This window comes from Drosophila teissieri, chromosome 2R (genome assembly GCF_016746235.2).
Source record: "Drosophila teissieri strain GT53w chromosome 2R, Prin_Dtei_1.1, whole genome shotgun sequence".
NCBI lineage: Eukaryota > Metazoa > Arthropoda > Insecta > Diptera > Drosophilidae > Drosophila > Drosophila teissieri.
The window spans coordinates 4,010,713-4,030,248 of record NC_053030.1 but is presented as its reverse complement, the minus strand read 5'-3'; the positions used below and the strand labels follow the sequence as shown (position 1 = coordinate 4,030,248).

General features: G+C 41.8%; 6 protein-coding genes across 10 annotated transcripts; 3 read left to right on the top strand and 3 right to left on the bottom strand.

Annotated features, from left to right (window-relative positions):
- Positions 1 to 106: 106 nt before the first annotated feature.
- Positions 107 to 886, bottom strand: LOC122614671. The gene is made up of 3 exons (XM_043789292.1): positions 647 to 886; positions 409 to 585; positions 107 to 351 (listed from the first exon to the last, which is right to left on the bottom strand). Exons 1-3 carry the CDS (start codon positions 884 to 886, stop codon positions 175 to 177), a joined length of 594 nt encoding a protein of 197 aa, XP_043645227.1. The 3' UTR covers positions 107 to 174.
- A 1,848-nt stretch (positions 887 to 2,734) lies between these two features.
- Positions 2,735 to 3,722, bottom strand: LOC122614308. Its single transcript, XM_043788862.1, has 3 exons — positions 3,468 to 3,722; positions 3,232 to 3,408; positions 2,735 to 3,170 (listed from the first exon to the last, which is right to left on the bottom strand). Exons 1-3 carry the CDS (start codon positions 3,705 to 3,707, stop codon positions 2,991 to 2,993), a joined length of 597 nt encoding a protein of 198 aa, XP_043644797.1. The 5' UTR covers positions 3,708 to 3,722; the 3' UTR covers positions 2,735 to 2,990.
- A 4,034-nt stretch (positions 3,723 to 7,756) lies between these two features.
- Positions 7,757 to 10,697, top strand: LOC122612805 (glyoxylate reductase/hydroxypyruvate reductase). Of its 4 annotated transcripts, none has more exons than XM_043786646.1 (5): positions 7,757 to 7,853; positions 8,977 to 9,396; positions 9,603 to 9,940; positions 10,010 to 10,135; positions 10,463 to 10,697. In XM_043786646.1, the coding sequence occupies exons 2-5, from the start codon at positions 8,999 to 9,001 to the stop codon at positions 10,579 to 10,581; spliced, it is 981 nt and encodes a 326-aa protein (XP_043642581.1). In that variant the 5' UTR covers positions 7,757 to 7,853; positions 8,977 to 8,998; the 3' UTR covers positions 10,582 to 10,697. The 4 variants fall into 4 exon arrangements, with proteins under 4 accessions (XP_043642581.1, XP_043642578.1, XP_043642577.1 ...); XM_043786643.1 differs by having other exon boundaries at positions 7,815 to 7,853; positions 8,968 to 9,396; XM_043786642.1 differs by lacking the exon at positions 7,757 to 7,853 and adding an exon at positions 8,611 to 8,824.
- Positions 10,698 to 11,050: 353 nt separating this feature from the next.
- Positions 11,051 to 12,632, top strand: LOC122612807 (glyoxylate reductase/hydroxypyruvate reductase). The gene is made up of 4 exons (XM_043786649.1): positions 11,051 to 11,554; positions 11,754 to 12,085; positions 12,138 to 12,263; positions 12,339 to 12,632. The coding sequence occupies exons 1-4, from the start codon at positions 11,151 to 11,153 to the stop codon at positions 12,455 to 12,457; spliced, it is 981 nt and encodes a 326-aa protein (XP_043642584.1). The 5' UTR covers positions 11,051 to 11,150; the 3' UTR covers positions 12,458 to 12,632.
- Positions 12,633 to 12,736: 104 nt separating this feature from the next.
- On the top strand, positions 12,737 to 14,401 carry LOC122612806 (glyoxylate reductase/hydroxypyruvate reductase). 2 transcript variants are annotated; one of them, XM_043786647.1, is made up of 5 exons: positions 12,737 to 12,881; positions 12,949 to 13,360; positions 13,438 to 13,775; positions 13,829 to 13,954; positions 14,124 to 14,401. In XM_043786647.1, exons 2-5 carry the CDS (start codon positions 12,960 to 12,962, stop codon positions 14,240 to 14,242), a joined length of 984 nt encoding a protein of 327 aa, XP_043642582.1. In that variant the 5' UTR covers positions 12,737 to 12,881; positions 12,949 to 12,959; the 3' UTR covers positions 14,243 to 14,401. The 2 variants fall into 2 exon arrangements, with proteins under 2 accessions (XP_043642582.1, XP_043642583.1); XM_043786648.1 differs by having other exon boundaries at positions 12,739 to 12,881; positions 12,952 to 13,360.
- Positions 14,402 to 14,533: 132 nt separating this feature from the next.
- LOC122612804 (intraflagellar transport protein 80 homolog) lies at positions 14,534 to 17,847 on the bottom strand. The gene is made up of 5 exons (XM_043786640.1): positions 17,642 to 17,847; positions 17,127 to 17,583; positions 16,378 to 17,042; positions 15,790 to 16,317; positions 14,534 to 15,134 (listed from the first exon to the last, which is right to left on the bottom strand). The coding sequence occupies exons 1-5, from the start codon at positions 17,776 to 17,778 to the stop codon at positions 14,537 to 14,539; spliced, it is 2,385 nt and encodes a 794-aa protein (XP_043642575.1). The 5' UTR covers positions 17,779 to 17,847; the 3' UTR covers positions 14,534 to 14,536.
- Between the last annotated feature and the right edge of the window lie 1,689 nt (positions 17,848 to 19,536).

Genomic DNA, 19,536 nt, shown 5'->3' with positions numbered 1-19,536 from the left:
GCAAGGATAATAATATATAATATGTATAACATTACCACACCGTTTGTAATGAGGTGGTATCCTGTGGACATAACACCTTTGGAACTAAAAAAATTATATATCGTGTATGTTTATTTAATAGGCAAATTGGCAAATCATATAGAAAAAAACTTGAAGTTGTTAAAACTTTTGCAGCTACTTAACCCTCTCAAGGTCGCCTCTTATTTCCACACAAAAGGATGTTGGTCGTCGCACATCATGTTCATCGAAAGCCTCTAAAGTAATCACCGCCTTATAGCGCCCCTGTAAGTTTGATGTATTGACATTTTCAAGTTGCAGGACCATCAAAAACTCATTATACACCAGCACGGTCTGAAATGAAATTCAAGTTCGCCAAAGTGAAGCAATCAGAACACTGAACATACTCACATCTTTCACTTTTAGGCATTTTTCACGAACCTCCTCTCGGTTTCGTATGTGTTTAAACCAATACTTGAACCAGTATTGATCTTCGTCAAACATCACCTCACAAAAGTTCGCGGAGTAAAGGTTAAACATTGTGGGTTGCCAAGTACCACGTTCATAGTGCATTACGCTAAACCTAGCCTGAAATGGGATAAAGTCCTGATGAGTCCTTAAGCTCCTGTTACGGACTACTATTGCTTACGGAAATTCGATCGGAGGGTGAAAAGTTTAGTTTAACTGTCATATTTCCCGATACGTAAATGCCTTCTGGCTCCATATTCATCACCATATTGTCAAGACTAAATCCATCGTGGGGGCCAAGGGAACCGGCTGGAGCTTCTGAACACTGCACGTAGATGCCCTGATCCTCAATTAGAGCGTTATAATCCGTTGCCCAAGTGTTGGCTAGGGCCACAAAGAGAATCAACAGAGTTTGATACATTTTGGCCTGGCTAGGTATTGTTGATCCGCCGTTATATAGCGTTTGCCGAGCTAATTGAAGCTAATTGCGGATTAACATTACACCGTCCATAATCCCAGATGTCATCGCAAAAATCTAACTTATAAATTATCGGGAGAAACAAGTTTTATTTTTAATTCCTGAAAAAACTGCATACAATTTAATTCGTAATCATCAGATTGGCCACGAAAACTCAAATCATGCGATATGTGATTTCATTAATTATTTATTTAGAAATCAATAAATTCGGTATTTATTAATAAAAAAACAAGAGAGAACGCTATAGTCGAGTTCCCCGACTATCTGATACCCGTTACTCAGCTATTCGAAGTGCGAAGGCGAGTCTTCAGCACTTACAGTTTTTGGCGGTTTTGTGGGCGTTAGAGTGGGCGTGGCAAAAAGTTTTTCGGCAAATCGATAGAAATTTACAAGACTAATACAAAATTGAAAAAATATTAAAACATTTTTCATAAGTGTGGGCGTGGCAGCTTTTGGCGGTTTGTGGGCGTTAGAGAGGGCGTGGCAAAAAGTTTTTTCGCAAATCGTTAGAAATTTACAAGACTAATACAAAAATGAAAAAATATCGAAACATTTTTCGAAAGTGTGGACGTGGCAGTTTTGGGCGGTTTGTGGGCGTTAGAGTGGGCGTGGCAACATGAATCGACAAACTTGCGGTGCGTCTATGCCCCTGGAGTCTGTATGCTTAATCTAAACTTTCTAGCTTTTGTAGTTCCTGAGATCTCGACGTTCATACGGACGGACAGACGGACGGACAGACGGACGGACAGACGGACATGGCCAAATCGACTCGGCTACTGATCCTGATCAAGAATATATATACTTTATATGGTCGGAAACGCTTCCTTCTGCCTGTTACATACTTTTCAACGAATCTAGTATACCCTTTTACTCTACGAGTAACGGGTATAACAAGAGAGAACGCTATAGTCGAGTTCCCCGACTATCTGATACCCGTTACTCAGCTAGTGGAAGGAAGAAGGAGAGTCTTAAACACTGACAGTTTTTGGCGGTTTGTAGGCGTTAGAGTGGGCGTGGCAGAAAAGTGTATAACGGTTAGTCCTTAACCACTCCGAAATCGCTTTATAGCGTTCGCGACAGGAGGCTCTTATTTTATCATAGGTGCATAATGAACGTATTAGGCACCTAGTAGGTTCTGAATGCCATTAAGATTGAATGATGAACCATCATTTACTTTTATGTTACCCACGTCTTCTTTTGCGATGCACTTTATTTGTATTTCCTCAAACTTCGCACTTCCTTGTATTGGAAAGCGGAACAATTGGGAGTCCTGTTCAGCTAAGTTACTTTTATATCGAAAGCGGTTTGGGGCGCGGAAAGCGTGCGTTTTAGTCTTGGTCAAAAACTTTATTTTCCATGTCGATTGCTTTCATGACGGTAATCTAACCGTGCGGGGTATTCATAAATGTCGACTATACTTCCGCATCTCCGACCAGCAATTAGAAATCCGTGCACAAGCGCTGCGACAATTTACAAAAGCAACCACCAGAACTGCAAACATTTTTAAATGATGAGATCTTACCTTATACATATAGGTATTGCAGGAGGGGAAACAGTATGTCACAATTTAGAAATAACAGGTATTTTCATGGTATGCATGTTTACTTTTAATTTAGGTAAAGCATGGGTCATTATATTTTTTAATTGATTATATAAGTGCTCAACAATGTTGTTAATAACATTTAATTGTTAGGACTTCAACGATATCTGATTTGTTAAATATAAAATAAAATACATACATATTTGTAATCAGTTTACAAATAGCTTTGTAATTATTCATAGCAAAACCAATTTTCAATATAGAAGCTATTTTCCATTTATTTCCATTTCATTTGCTGATGTCGAAAAGAATTGCTTATTTTGGACGATTGAGTGGTTTTGATCACTTAGTAACGGGTATCTGCTAGTCGAGGAAATCGACTTTAGCGTTCTCTCTTGATTTATTTAGAGTGATGGAAGTTACATATATTGCTATTTGTGTTTTACCAATTAGGATTATTAAGACCAAACCGTATTCGCCAATTTACATTATAACAGCTCGAAACTATCAATTCCTTATTTTTTCAGCATCACCCGTTATCTCGAAGCACACGGATGAAGGCTGTCGTTCGTCCTGTTCGTTGAATGCTTCGAACAGGAAAACTACCTTGTATCGTCCTTTGAGAGTGGCTCCCATTACATTATTTAGTCGCGGAATCACAACGAAGGGGTTGTACACCAGAACGGTCTAAAAAGAGTTCTCCATTTCGAAACGATGTCTATATTGGATACGAGTTTGCTATACTTACACCCTGCGTAGCGAGGCACTTTTCTTGGATCTCCTCTTGGTTTTCAAAATTTTTGAACCAGTATTTATACCAAAACAGATTTGGATTGAACATCACAGCGCAGAAGTCCGGCGTGAGAGAGTTAAATACTGTGGGCTCCCAGTTACCGCGGTTAAAGTGGAGAACACTCATCTTGGCCTAAAGAATAAAGCAATTTTTGTTACGAAACCGAAAGGACCTAGGCCGAATAAACGTACAGAAATTCGATTCGTGCGCGGCACGCTCCATCTAGCAGTAATATTTCCGGACACATGAATCCCCTCCTCATCCATTTCAACCTGCATTTCGCTTACGTCGAAGGCTTCATTCAGGCTAACAGATCCAGGAGGTCCTTCACTGCACGGCGTGTAGATATCTGGATCCTCAACCAATAATATATAGTCTGTGGCCAAAATGTCGGTCGACCCCAAGATGAGCACCAGCAGAGTAGCAAACATTGTTGTATGCCAAGCACTTATTGTGCCGGCCTTATATAGCATATGGCAAAAGGTATAGATCCAATGCCGATGAACATGTCTTTTATCGGCAATACGATCAAATCTACTCATTGCACGCTTATAACCGACAAACTGTGCATTGCTCTACTTTACATTAAATACCAGAAATACCTAGCTTTACAACTGTCGTTGCTGGTTTACTCTTCTATTTACTCTTTTTACTCTTCGTTGAAATAAGAATATTCAAGATCATCAAAATTGAGTACCAAGTACCTTAGTAAAATATAAGCATTTAATCACGATGTTTTCAAGCTTTCTAGCCTACCATTAAGTCAAAGTAATCTTAAATCCTTGATCTGTACGTCTGTCTTTCCGTTCATATGAACGTCGAGATATAAGGAACAATAAAAGCTAGAAAATTAGGCAGGCAGATTTCAGAGACAGCGAAAGTTTTAAAATATGTTTCGATATTTGCAAAAAACTATTTCCCGCGCCCACTCTAACGCCCACACTTTAGACAAAATTTTAAATATTTTTCACTTTATTATTTTTGTTTCCCAATTTCTACATATATTCCAGAAAATGTTGAAATTTCTCGTTCGCACTTCCACTAGTAACGGGTTTCTTATAGTCGCGGAACTCGACTATAGCATTCACTCTTTTTTAAAAGTCCAAAGGAATACGTTTCTTTCAGCCTAAGAAACAGCCACATGCATGACCCATTTTCCCACCCCCTGCAGTAAGCTTGGACGTGTTCCCAATTCATTAACCGCAAATTCAGCGAAAACAAAACACTTGCATTCCCATAATTATCCTGTGCGGTAAGCAACAGTGACTGCTGCAACGAAAACCAACAAAAACAAAAACGAGCAGAGACATGTAAATTACAGCCCGCGCCTGACGTCATTCAATGCCAACATCATTACAAAGCCAACAGAGCTGCAGTAGCTACATAGCTACGTTTATACATACTTCACTGAGCAACTGGAATCTTGGGAATGACTACAGTGGATAAGTACCTGACGGCTGGCTACTTTTTATTGGAATACTTAACTACCATTGCATATTCACATAACAAACCTACAAATAATATTAAGTGTTATGTATGTTTTAAGCGGTACCGCGGGACAAATCAGACATTCTATTGGTTTTTGCGTACAGAGGACGGACTGTGCTTGCACATATGTATGCAAGTGTTCATCAACTCCCACGTCGCCAACTCTACTTGTCTCTCACTCTATCTATCTCTTTTGTGGAGCTTGTGGCGGAGCTCACTCCCGCTCCGCTCTCGCGCCGTTATATTCAAAGAGCTGTGACGTGTGTAGGCACCCCATTGACTTGGAGCTTACCACCACACGCACAGAAACTCAGGCACACAGACACAGCTCGCTCTCGCTTTTTGTCTTCCGTTGGGGTTTCTCGCTGCTGGCGACTCTGGTCGCCTGTTCCGTTATATCGCGTAGAGGGACCTGCCTCAATGTTGCGCGTCAATTTTAGGGAGCCTACACTATAAAAATCGGTGACGGTTGGCCACTTTTTTGTTGCCCGGCACGTCCCACTTTCCTTTCTTCTTGGCCATCTTGACTGGCCGCAGAGTGGAGTTGGGCGCTCGGAAAGCGCCTGCGCAAATTGCGCGACGCCTCGCTTTGCAGCTTTGTCGCTCGGCCGCCATTTGCGATTCCCGCTGCTGCTGTCGCCAAATATGAAGCAAGCAGAATGCGGCACAAGCAGTACGGAGATTTAGATGTTTGCGAATGCTGTTTAGGTGTCTGCAACTTGACCTTGACATTTGACTTTAACCCACTGAGTGCTGGGGAAACTTGGCAGTGCCCTGTCGGGAAGCACATCTAAACGTACATACCTTGTGAATGCAATCAGCGAGGTTTTAAGTAAATTTTTAAGGTCAGAAATGTGGGAAAGTACCATCATGTTTCTTTTTCGAAAAAAATTGCCTAAAGGTGCCTAAAAGTATGCCCACTACGTTCTTAGTTCAAAACAGACTTAATAAATCAGGGAACACAATGTCTTATATTCTAGGTATTCTCTATGACAGTTTGGGATGATATCGAAGCTGCAGTAATGTACTAAACCGTGTTGATGACTTAGTAGTAGCCTTTCCAAGATTCTAACTAATTAATACGTACATAAGCTCATGTGAAGGCCACCTCAGTGGAGAGATCGAGTGATGCCTTTTCCGTTTTCATTTTTGTCGTTATCCCCGTTTTTTATTGTCCGCCCACTCTATCTCAATCTCTCTCCATTTTCTCTTCTCTGTCCGCCGCACACACTCTCATCGTCGTCTGTCTGCTGTCATCAGTTGCTGATTACTTGTTCACCAAACCGCAGCTTTGCGCTGGCAATGCCGGCGGCAGCAGACGTAACGGTAAACGACAACGCCCCACCGACAACGGCCATAGCAAAAGGAACAACAACAGCAGGGAACGATAACGATAACAGCGACGGTCGCGTCTGATAGACAGCTGTCTCCAATTGGAATGTTGTCTCCGGTTACGTCAGTCAAAATGACGCATCGTGTTTTGGTAACAGGAAAGCATAAAACGAGAAAAGCACCAAAGTGCGGCACTTTGCGGCACAATCGCCACAAAACAAAAGAACAAGGCACGAAGAAAATATGTATACAGCAGTGGGGAACGAAGAAACAGCAAGCACCGACGCAGCGCAGCGCCGCGACAACAAAAAAATCCACCCTCGCACAAAGCGCTAAGATTTTGTTGGTTTTTCATTTCGCTTTCAGTTAAACAGACTGCATTTGCAGTGTCTGGGCCAAATCTCAAATGTAAGCTGAAGTGCACAACTTTCAGTGAAGGCATGGTTAAAACTATGTTAAAATAGTTAACGTCCAAGCTAAGTTAAATCAGTAATGGTTTGTAAAGCAACAGGGCCATAACCCGTTGTCTAATTGATATTATTAATCATTATCAATACTTTCAACATTAAATTGGAAGTTTGGAAAATTGGAATACTACCTCTATTTATATCTACATTGTACATATATCTTTGTATATTCAATAAGACCTAGACAGTAAAACATTGGACTACCAATTTAGGCAATGCCTAGCGTTATGCGTATAGGTAATGTCAACTAAATATTTTAGTTCGCTTAGTTTTTAATTAAAATTCAAGAGCGATTGGTCACGAATTTTTAGCTAGTTTATAGCGAAGGCGCTCATCACTGACGGCGACGCTAACGCCAACGCGAACGGTTCTTGCCGCCGCTTTCACACAGACGAAAAAGCGTACATACAAAAGGGTACAGCGGGGTGCTTTGGCCAACGCTGTGCGCCTGCTGCTCTGCGGACAAAATTTGAGCAGATCCGCTCACAAAAAAACGTACTGCACTGCGAAATAGTGCTGGTCGTGTAGGTTCCACGTTCCAACCGCCTTCGCCTCCAGTGCTTCGGCTCCATGGCACCACGCCTAAATGGCCAAATGGCTCCACTGCTCCAGTGGCTCCAACTGCGGTGGTGCCCATTCCAGTTGGAAATAGCATGCGAGCACATGGGAAAAGTCCCCAACTGGTATTTCTAGCAGGCGCGCAGCTTTCCCAACTGCTCACTCCCTCAAAGAGTTCCGTTTCTGTCCCGTTCGCACCGATAAGGAGCCTTGCGAGATAAGCAGCCGGAAAGGGACGGACTGATGAGTGGCGGCAAAGCGCAGAGTGCATCGAAAGAAAGGGATGGCCAATGATGGTTTAATCAGAGGGGGGAATCGCTGATCGCTGATAGCACTGGAATTCCAGTTAATCTAGCCGCCATAATTTGTTAAATAGTAAATTACATTATTAAAAAGTGTATTATACGATAATTGTATTGTATTATACGGTATTGTTTTAATTATTTTATGTATTCGATTTGATTTTAACGAATCTTTTAAGTTGTATTCTCGAAACATCTGTACACCCATTTTATCATTTCATAAAATGTAAAGCGACTTAGTATGTAGGCAAATTATTCCTAAAACAGCCAAATTGCCACAATTCATCAGCTGTTAACTCTTTTTTGGGAATTAATACATACTTCATTTGCGATACTGGTTGGGTTCTATATAAGGCTTAAGCTTTGGGTTCCCATTTCAGTAGTGCGGCAAACGCAAAGCTGGAAAGTATTCTAGTTCTATAGATCTACGGTAAGAGAAAGTACATACCAAGAGAACTAATAAACTCAGTCGGATCGCGAGCTTTTATTTCATAGGCAATAGAAAAAAGTTTTAGTTCAATTTTCACGTCGAATACGATTGGAGGCAAAGTGTAGCATAGAGTAAAGAACAAAATAATAATACAGTATAGTGGTTCTGATGTGGCATTGCTGTCGCAAACATTTTAGTTAAGAGAATTTTTAAGAGTGATGGTTTGTTCGTTAGTGACATTAAACAGATAGTGTATTAATATCGGAATATTTGTGTGGTTTTTTTCCATTACCTCCCGTGAACAATGCCAAAAAATCAAATTGTCAAAAGTGTTGAATTGAATGAGTCGTAAAAAAGTAATTAGATGCGAACATATCTACAAGTTTTTGTTTCGGGAATTTCGCCATAAAGCTTGTGTTCCAAGTGCGGAGATAGCGACCGAATAACCCCCAAGTTGAAGTACTTTACTAATTTTCTGATACTCACCAACATGGGAGTTGTTAGTTAAATTATTGACCGCAGTACATAATCGTTTTTCCACTAAATTAATTGTCTCTCTTTTTAACCATAATAATTGGTATAGAGCCTTTGATATATTTATCTTTGTTTCGTAATTTGTTCAGTGAAGTGAATTGAAACTTAATTATAGAATGTTTATTTTTGACAACTGGTTATTGTTATTTATCCAAAAATAAACTTGCCCCATCTCTCTGATTATTGAATCCACCTCAATGAAAACTCCAATATTATAGCTTAGCTCTTAAACCAGTTGTGCGCATAGGAACGCCGTAGCAGAGAATCAGATTCACATCAGCTGCTCGCCGGCTTGAACGCAAAAATATACATATAGGGAGGGAGAGAGATAGAGCGCTGATTATAATGCTAAACAGGTTCATTGGTTTATCGGCTGCGATCGTGGGTCGGAGCAGTCGGATCAGCGGCTTTGTGTTCTCGCCGCTCCTTAAAGCTGGGTGCGTATGCCGCTTGAAAGTTCAGTCGCTCGCAACACTCTACTTCGACCGCAACACTTCAAAATGCGATCGATCGCCAATTCGCTGCTGCCACTGATTGTGGCCTTGTTAATCGCCCATTGTAATGCCTCCCTTCCACGCAGGGGCAGCAGAAATCAGAACCAGAACCGCACAATGTCCGCTGGCAAGGCTTTCAAGGTACTGGTGACACACCCCGAGGTTCCCCAGGAGGGCATTGATCTGCTAAAGGAGAACTGCGAGATCATCCAGGTGCAGAGTGTTCCCATCAACAGGGCGGAGCTGCTGGAGAAAATCCGTGGCGTGGATGGCGTTCTCTGGGGTGGACACGAACCCCTCAATGCCGAGGCCCTCGATGCTGCCGGCCCCCAACTTAAATCCATCTCCACCATGTCGGCGGGCATCGACTACGTCGATGTGCCGGAGGTCAAGAGGCGCAAGATCCCGCTGGGACACACGCCCACCGTTCTCAACACTGCCGTGGCCGATTTGGCAGTGGGTCTCCTGATTGCCGCCAGTCGCCGTTTCCACGAGGGTCGGAAAAGGATAGACAAGTGAGTATTAGTAGTTGATTGACTTCAAAGACTTAATTTTAACAATCTTTTTTGCTGTCAAAAATATTCGAACTTTTAATAGGAATCACGTCTATTCCTATGTTTGAGAAATATTTTGTTCTTGATAACTCTTACTTTACTTTCAAATTCATATATGTACCATTTAATTTAATTTAATTCAATTTGCTCCTTTTGCGTTTTTAAAGCGACAAGTGGGAAAACTACCATCTCAACTGGCTGTTGGGCCAGGATATCCGTGACTCCACCGTGGGATTCTATGGATTCGGTGGTATTGGTCAGGCTATTGCAAAGCGCTTGTCTGGATTCGACATTGACAAGGTGCTGTACACTACCCGCCGTCGTGTGCACAAGGAAATCGAGGAGGAGTTTAATGCCAAGAAAGTGGACTTTGATACCCTTCTGGCCGAGAGTGACTTTATTGTGATCGCTTCTCCTTTGACCAAGGACACACAAGGCGTCTTTAATACCACCGCCTTTAACAAGATGAAGCAGACTGCAGTGCTAATTAATATTGCCAGAGGCAGTAAGTTTTCAGTACCAATTGCGTTTCTTGACAGAATTAACCTAGTATACCTCTTAATTTATCCCTCAGAAATTGTCAACCAGGATGACCTCTACGAGGCTTTGAAGTCCAACCGAATCTTTTCCGCCGGACTCGACGTCACGGATCCGGAACCTTTGTCGCCCAAGGATAAGCTGTTGACGCTTGACAATGCTGGTGAGTGGGAAAATGAAAATAAAATTGTAGTTGCTTTTTAGGCCCCCACCTAGCAAATACTCGTATTTCTGGGCCCTTATCAATAAAAAGATTTTGTCTTATCTCTTTAGTGGATGACAATGTCTAAAAGTATTTTGGAAAGATTTCATTAAGGTTTCTTGAAGGTTACTAACAAATAGGGTGACGTTTTTTGTTTAGTTTTATCATATTTCTGCGTCCTTGTCGACCTTTAGTGTCCCCTTTTTTTTGATTTATTAAACGTTTGTCATCTTGGTTTTGGTAATCGTATCTTAAACTAACCACTCGACGTTTTTCCGTAACTTTCAGTCATCCTGCCCCATATTGGATCAGCCACAAAGCGCACCCGTGCCGACATGTCCACCATTGCTGCCCATAATGTGCTCCGCGGCTTAGCTGGGGAGCCCATGTTGTCGCCCGCCTACTAGTAAATTTACATATATGGAAAATATGGCTTTCTAGCGCTAACCAGTTTGGCATGCCAGCCCAACAATGGTTTGGCTTGTCAGTAGATGTGAAAATAAAATTGCAAATATAAAAACAACTGTTTCCTGGTGCAAAGTGGTTGTTTTTAGTATGTGGGAATCTAATCTAATGGCATAGCTTGACTGATTAATAGGAAATAGGTAAAGCCTAGGAAAGTCGCTGATGAAAACATAAATATATATTTACTTGAATTATATATCCAGATTTTTGAGTGAAATATCAATTTTTACATTAGATTGAGTAACATATGAATTATATATAATAGTAAATAATAATTATAATTATTTTACTGATTTATTTTGACTTTAATACTGCAATAATATCCATAAAAAGTGTGTAGTAACGCGTAGCATTTCAAGAGATGAGAGCAAACTAAAATGTTAAAGCTTAAGAGCAAATATTGAGCTTAAGAGCGGGGCACAGAAAAAGCTTGAATTGTTATCTCGGAAATTTCCACTTAACAGTTTAGCGCTGCTATCGGCCGCTGGTAGTCCTATATTTTTCGCCCATAATGTCTCGCGCGACCAGGGCATTTAAAGTGCTGATTTCACATCCAAATGTCCCTGCACCGGCTTTGGAACTGCTTCGATCTCGTGGAGCGGAGACCATCATCTGCCAGAGTGTGCCGCCCTCGAGGGAGGAGATCCTGCAAAAGGTGCCCGGAGTGGATGCCATCTATTGGGCGCACTATCAGCCACTGAATGCTGGAATCCTCGATGCTGCTGGATCCCAGCTGTGTTGCGTGAGCACCATGTCCTCCGGAATCGATTTTGTGGATATTCCCGAGTTCCAAAAGAGGAGAATCCCATTGGGTCACACTCCGGGGGTGGTGAAAAATTCGGTGGCCGATCTTGCCATTGGTTTGATGATTGCAGCCGGTCGTCACTTTCACGCCGGGCGCACCGAAATCGAGAGGTAAGAACAGCTGATGGGAACTTTTGCCTCAAAAGCTTTTAATAGTGATAGCTTTTTGGGAAGGGGCTGCCAGCTAGCCAGATATCATATACCCCATCTAGGGTTATACTATACACTCTTCTTTAAAATATACCGAGTGTCTAAGTGTAACAAATCATTTATAAGTTTTAAATGAATACTGATTGATTTTGGTCAACAGGTCCCAATGGAAAATCGAACAGATTAACTGGATGATGGGTCAGGAGATTCGCGATTCAGTCATCGGTTTCTTTGGTTTTGGCGGTATTAGTCAAGCCATCGCAAAGCGATTGCAGTGCTGGGATGTAGCCAAGTTCATCTACCATACTCGCACCCGAAAGGAAAACGACGGCGACTTCAAGGCAGAGCACGTGTCCTTCGAACAACTTTTACAAGAAAGTGACTTCCTGGTGGTAGCTGCTCCACTTACAAACGAAACCAGAGAGAAGTTCAATGCAAAGGCCTTTGACCTGATGAAGACGAGCTCTGTGTTTGTTAATGTGGCCAGAGGAGGTAGTATTATAAGAACTGTATAAACGTAGGTCCTATACATCGATTTTTACAGGTCTGGTAAATCAAACTGACCTCCATGACGCCTTGACAAGTGGTAAAATTTTTGCCGCTGGCTTGGATGTGACCACCCCAGAACCACTGCCCGCCAATAGTCCTCTTCTCAAACTGCCCAATTGTGGTAAGTTATGTTCAGTAAACATACTCGTATATCCTCCTCGTTGGGTGCACTAAAATAGAACTTATATTTCTTCAGTTATCCTTCCCCATATGGGCACTCAGACAATGAAGACTACTATTGAAATGAGTTTGCTTGCTGCCAATAATATTTTGTATGCCATTGAAGGACAGCCCATGATAAAGCCTGCTTACTGAGAAGATGTAAAATATGAATAAAAGAAACTCTTCTGTTTCAAGTATACTCGTATATACAACCTATAATTATCCAATAAGTGTCGAACGTAGTACACAGATTTTTAATAGATGGATTTAAAATTTGCTGTTAAATGCAACAAATAAATAAATATACAAATTATTACTTTTACCGAACCCAACCATAAAAGCTCTTCATGCGTTGTGTTGTCAGCTTTTTCTGAGATAGGGGCTTGCGATATCAGGTGCTCTATAAAAGTCTGCGCCAAAGCCAATAGTGGTCAGTCGTTCAACAATCGTAGAGAATAGAACTTCGGTGGTAACAGATGCTGACATTTTCGCTAATTTAAGAGCTGCAAAGAGGAGAAGCGCACAAAAAGCTTTAAACTGCTTACGAGCGAAGAGAATTTTAGGAACTCTCTGCTAAGTGATTATCTATCAAAAGTGGCACTTGTTATTATTTTTCCTATCAAATAATATCTTTTTGTCACCAGAAGAACTTTAAATGTCTACAACTAAGCCTTTCAAAGTGCTGATAGCGCATACCGATGTTCCGCCAGAGGGCATCGAAATCCTGAAGGAGAAATGCGAGATCCTGCAAGTGTTAAATGAACCTCCACAAAATCGCCCAGAAATTCTAGAAAAGATCAAGGGAGCTCATGCTGTTATATGGGGTGGCCGGGACATACTCGGTGCCGAGATTCTGGATGCCGCTGGGCCTCAATTAAAGGCAGTATCTACCATGTCCTCGGGGATAAACAATGTGGATGTGCCGGAGCTAAAGAAAAGGGGTATCCCTTTGGGAAGTACTCCTGCGATGCTTACCGTTGCGGTAGCCGATCTTACGGTGGGTCTATTAGTCGCCGCTGCTCGGAGGTTCCAAGAGGGTCGAAGGAAGATAGAGAGGTAATGGAAAACATATTTTCATCTCTTATTTACAACGCTGATATCGTAAAATGTATTATCCCTAATTTATTATCCAGTGACAAATGGGATAAGGACCATCTTAACTGGATGTTGGGTCAGGACATTCGCGGCTCCACCGTGGGCTTTTATGGCTTTGGAGGCATTGGTCAGGCAGTGGCTAAGCGTTTGATGGGATTCGAGATTGAGCGCGTGTTATATACCACCCGGAATCGCGTTCGCCAGGATATCGAGGAGCAGTTCAATGCCAAGAAGGTGGATTTCGACACGCTCCTGGCGGAAAGTGATTTCCTCATCATTGCATCCCCATTGACCAAGGATACATTGGGATTGTTTAATGCCACCGCCTTTAATAAAATGAAGGAAACGGCAGTACTGGTCAATGTTGGCAGGGGCAGTAAGTATACTTGAAAAAAAAACAACTTAAATGCTGTATACCTTTTTTGCTAGAAATTGTCAACCAGGATGATCTTTACGAGGCGCTTAAATCAAGCCGAATTTTCGCAGCTGGATTAGATGTCATGGATCCCGAACCCCTTCCTTCCAAAGATAAATTACTTACTCTAGACAATGTTGGTAAGTAATCCTATATATTTTACCTAGGATCATGAATCACCTGAGTGTTTTATATTTTTCTGAAGATTAATGAGACCTGTCATTCAAAGCATTCCTATGAAACCTTGATACCTTACTTTATGATCTACATTAGGCAATAAAGATATCTTCTTTTTTTCTTTGCATGAAGTGGTTACTCCTCATGTGGGCTATGCCACCCAAAGAACCCGAATTGATGCCGCCAATTTGGCTTCGCGTAATGTTCTCCGAGGACTGGCCGGTGAGCCCATGCTGTCACCTGCCTACTAAAATCGGCGTGCTAGGTGTATTAAAACAGAAATTAACGATGAAACTGTTTTTTTCTTAAATGTGTGATTTAATTACGAAACAAGAGTGAATGCTGTAGTCGAGTTTTCTGTTTTCTGAAATATCGATTGAACTTTGCTAAAATAAAATAAAATTGTTTAATTGTGCCCGTTATAGTTTTAGGCGGTTTATCGGTGTTAGACGTGGCCAAAATGTTTTCGAAATACTGATGGAAATTGGCAAGATAAATAATAAAAAAACTCTACGAGTAACGGGTATAACAAACGCGTAGAAAAGTTATTCGCTTGTATTGCCAGCCTTCTCTTTAGCCACAAGAGGTAGATACAGTGGATCCCACTCGTCCCTTTGCAGGGCCTTCAGATACATCCTCCTCTCCTGGAGAACTTGCGACATCAATTCCGGCTGCTCTGCCTTGTGTTTCTGTGATATTTCCAGGGCTCTACGCCAGTTGTGCATCCGCAGGGCTAGGCCCACCGCCTGTTCGATTTTCTTGCCATGCAGAAGGATCGTCTCCGCCTCAAGCATCCTGCCCAGCATTAGTGAGTTCTCGGCCATCTGCTCGGCACTCGAGGGAGTCAGAGCCTTCAGGTGCTGTAGGTAGCTCACCTTGTCGATTTGCAGTGCTGCCGAGTAAGCCTCCTCGCTGATCTGCAACTGGTGCTTCCTGGTGGCCACCGCCGCCAGGGTGGCCCACAAGCTGGAGTGCTGGCCCATTCGGCAAATCTTCAACGCCTGTTGCCACTGCCCTTCGAGAAGAGCACGATGCAGGATCTCGCAATACATGTTGACATTGACGGGGAGTAGGGCGCCGGCGGAACGGAATGTGAGCACGCAATCCTCGAAGCTTTCGATGGTGACGTGTTTGCCAAACTCCCTAAGGGAAAGAGATTTTAAAGCAATATATAATATAAATCAAGTCTGAAAGATTGCATTAAAAATACTATGAAACATTGAAGTAATTTCGATTTATATTGAAAAAAAGAAGAAAAAAATACTAATAAATTACGTATATTTGATTTTTATTGTAACAGGATGACTGGTCTCTGCAGAGTCGATCGATATCGAAGTTCCGATAATTTATTAAGATTTATAGTTATAATAGATATGTAAATATAGATAAAAGCGAAGAGAAAGAGCTAACAATGCTAGTCGAGTTCCCCGACTATCAAGTACCCGTTACTTAGCTAGTGCAAGTGCGAACGAGAAATTCCTTAATTTTCTGGAATATGAACAAAAGTTTTAATTAGTTTTAAAAGTTGAGTGGTTGTTTGTGGGCTTTACAGTGGGCGTGGAAAAAGGATTCTTGGCATTTTCAGAACTTTTTCCAAAAGTTTTGTGCAACATCAGTTTATAATCTACCTAATCTCAAATTTCTAGCTTTTATAGTTCGTGAGATCACGACATTCATGTGGACGGATAGACAGACGGATGGACAAAAAGACGTGGGCAAATCGAATGGGAGCGACATTCTGAAGCAAGTCGAATTAGTAAATATATCTGAACGATGACAACATCTGTGGGTTCCTTACGTAGTATCCAATGTAATAGTGGTTAGGGCAATGATCGTGGGATCGGAGGCTCCTTCCCCGGGACAATACCAGATGCTGTAGCAGGAGTCGTGTACTCCCACCATAATATTTGTTTCGCTGGCCCACATAATCGCAGTGAGTTGGGTGCCGATCTTGTAAATCTCATCCGTGCGTTCGCCATTCAGATTGCGGGACTCACTGACAAATAGTTCCCTATTCGAGTCGATAAACGCTACAAACTGATCTTCCAAAGTTCCTGCTCGACAAGCTGCAATCTGGACCAGTTGCTGCTTGGCCCTCAGGGAATGGGGATCGTACTGCCGCGAGGCACCCGGAACCAGATCAAATAGGTGGAGTACTGTCGGGTCAGAGCTATCCCTTATAGCCAGGACATCAAGACCCAAAGACAGCGAGCGCCAGGTAAGCAGGGGAATCTGTGCCTGGGAGCCGGGATAACGCGGATTCAAGTGCAAGCGACCTGTGTAGGTGTACACCCAAATCGATAGGGCGTCCAGGATCATAAAGTACCTAAACAATAGAACATTGATATAATGAAAAGTAAGCATATCCATAAATAATTCTATTTACTTTTTGCCTACTTCAATAACCCTCGTGTCGTTCCTGCCATCGATAATGATCGGCGTATTAATATACTTCTCATTATAGATGTGTACTTGATTAGTGGTGGCCACCACCAGATGGCCATAGCCAAGACCAAAACTAACCACTCGCTGCGGGAAATCAAGGATATCCTGAGTGCCAGCCGCAAGGTCCTTCAAGGTAATCGACTTGCGACTTTTGCTGGTGGCTTTCAAGTTTCCGGAGACTTGCTGCTGTTCGATGGCATAGGCCACAATCAATTGACCCGTCGAGGTGCCACAGGATGCTTGGGTGCCATCGGCTGACCAGCAGAGATTGAAAAGGGAGCCCACATATGGACTGGAAAAGCGGGCTGTGTTATAGGACCACTGTAACGCAATAAAGTTTTTATGGTCTGGGCTCTTTAAATCTATAAAGCTACTTACCCCATTGCTGTGGCACAATTTAAGCAAATTAAATGTGCCCACCAGAAGGTAATCTTTCTCTGGATTAAAGGCCACGCTCGTGATGGCGTATTCCTCGGCGGCACTAGTAAAAAGATTGGCGCCCTGGGCATCCCAAATCTTAAACCGAAAGTCCTCGCCTCCGGACGCTATAACATTGGATTGTGGGGACCAGCTGAGGGAAAGCACCAGGCCATCATGGGCACGCCACTGGAATTAGAAAATGAAGTTAAGTAAAGTTAATAATATTAATAATAATTAATAAAGATTATACCAAATATTATTTGAAGTTACCCTAATTAGTTTACTGTTGGCGGCCAGTGGCTTGATGGAAATGTGTCCCCCCTGGCAAAATACTATGGAGGTGGAGTTGGGGGCCCAACGTGCGCATCGGATAGCCTCTTCATTCTGAACCACGGTGGATCGCAACATCCCTGATCTTGACCAGATCTTAATCACACCATCCTCGCCGGCGGTCAGAAGTCCGGCGCCATCGGGACTCCACCGACCGGAACTTATTGCTGCTCCATGGGCTGAAATGCTCCTCTCCACTCGGGCACTCTTATTTAAGATTACGAATCTTCCATCATTACTGCAGATGAGCAGGGTGTCGCTACCCTTTCCACCACCACTGCTCCTGCCTCCCAGCAAAAGCCAGTGCAGATCAGTGGGCACAAAGTCATCCGGAAGCTTTGCCACCTCAACCGAATCGCGGCTAACGTCACTCCACTTGGAGATCTGACGGTCATCGCTGGGAAAGTTATTATATTTATTATTTCACATTTTTTTCACAAATCAAGTCAATTGACCTCATAAAATAGATCTCTTCATTGCTGCTCCAATCCACGCAACTCAGTGGATATGTTGTAGTGCTTTTGCTGCTTTCCTTTGCCGATTCAGAGTTTTTTATCGAGCTTTTCTTGCAGACTCGCGTTTTTAACTTCATTTTTGATATATTTTTAACTATAATTTTTTCTTTGTTTTGGCTAAGCAGTTCGGTTGTCCGGGAGATTTCAGTCTATTGTAGCATTTTGGTTACCATGGAGATCAGGTTGTGGCATTCACTAAGGGTTTTAATATCGGGTGGAAAAATTCCACCCTTACGTGATTAAAACTTTCCTAATTTCCATGGAAAATAAATTTATTTTCATATTGTACTGTAATTTTTTCATTTAAATATTATGAGACACTTACTTAAAAACTTAATTTCGATGCTATGTAACCCCTTTCACATTATTGCTTTTTTTTTTTAATTAAATTTTACAGTCAGGAAATTACCGATTTCCGCCTTTGTAACCGACGTTGTAAGCAAAATGGTCTCAGATAGTGAGCGGTTTGAGTTGTGATTTTCATACCCGTTACTCGTAGAGTAAAAGGGTATACTAGATTCGTTGAAAAGTATGTAGCAGGCAGAAGGAAGCGTTTCCGACCACATAGAGTATATATGTATATTTTGATCAGGATCAATAGCGCAGTCGATCTGGCCATGTCCGTCCGTATGAACGCCGAGATCTCAGGAACTATAAAAGCTAGAAAGTTGAGAATAAGCATACGGATTCTAGAGACATAGACGTTGTTGCCACGCCCACTCTAACGCCCACAAACCGCCCCACCTGCCACGCCCACACTTTTGAAAAATGTTTTGATATTTGTTGACATATTTGTTAGTCTTGTAAATTTCTATCGATATGCCAAAAAACTGCCAGTGTTGAAATTTCTCCTTCGCGCTAGCTAACGGGTATCAGATAGTCGGGGAACTCGACTAGACAGATCTCTCTGGTTTTTTTTTTCTTGTCCCACCTATAAATTAGGTTTATTATTTAGCCAAGCGGGCGAATTTGTTTTCGGCAGTAGTTTACCATAGTCATTGTCAGTTCCTGAACAGCAGATGGGAATTGTTTAAGCAAACAAGATTTCGCTGGCGGGATTGCTGAGACGTGACAAGATCGGAGTAAATATAATTTCGATAGATGCTATAGTTTCCGGCAATTTATAAGCCTAATTTTCAGTATTTCCCTTACATTAATTACTACTTACCCTGTTTAATTGCTGCTCCTTAATCGCTTTTAGCATAATGACCAGCATAAGTTTGTAGTACACCCAACTACTTAAATCGATTTCTCTGAGCAGGCTTCAATTATTTTCTAATTTGTTGGCAGCCAACAAACGTATTCATCAATAAATCGGTAAAATCTGATTAATCATCGAATATACGAGCCTCAGAAGGAACCACACGTCATTATCCAATTTCCTTGGACTTGAACATATACAAACAAAGAACAATCAATCTACTGGAGTGGACAGCCCTCTTTCTCTAAGAAGTTTTTGTCTTATCACCCCACTATTTTATTGAAAGAGGCGTAGCTTATTGGTTTTACTCGAGCAAAGTGACATATTTCATGTACAATGAACTTTCTTAACTCATTTTTTATGTCCAAGTGCTATGTATATTTCCCATTTGGGTTAGCGCTATATTTACGTTAGATGGAAAGATTTTCGGGTATACTCGTATGGTAGTCGTATAAAATAAACCTTTTTAATTTTTTAGCGGATTTGAGCTACAAGTGCTAAGCCAATTATTTGTCTTGCCATTGAACCTATCTTTTTTTTTTGACAGGAATGGAGATTTGAACATGTTTATGAAATATAAAAGCCAGCTAATAATCTATATTTATTTATGGTACTTACGTTATTTGTCGTTTTT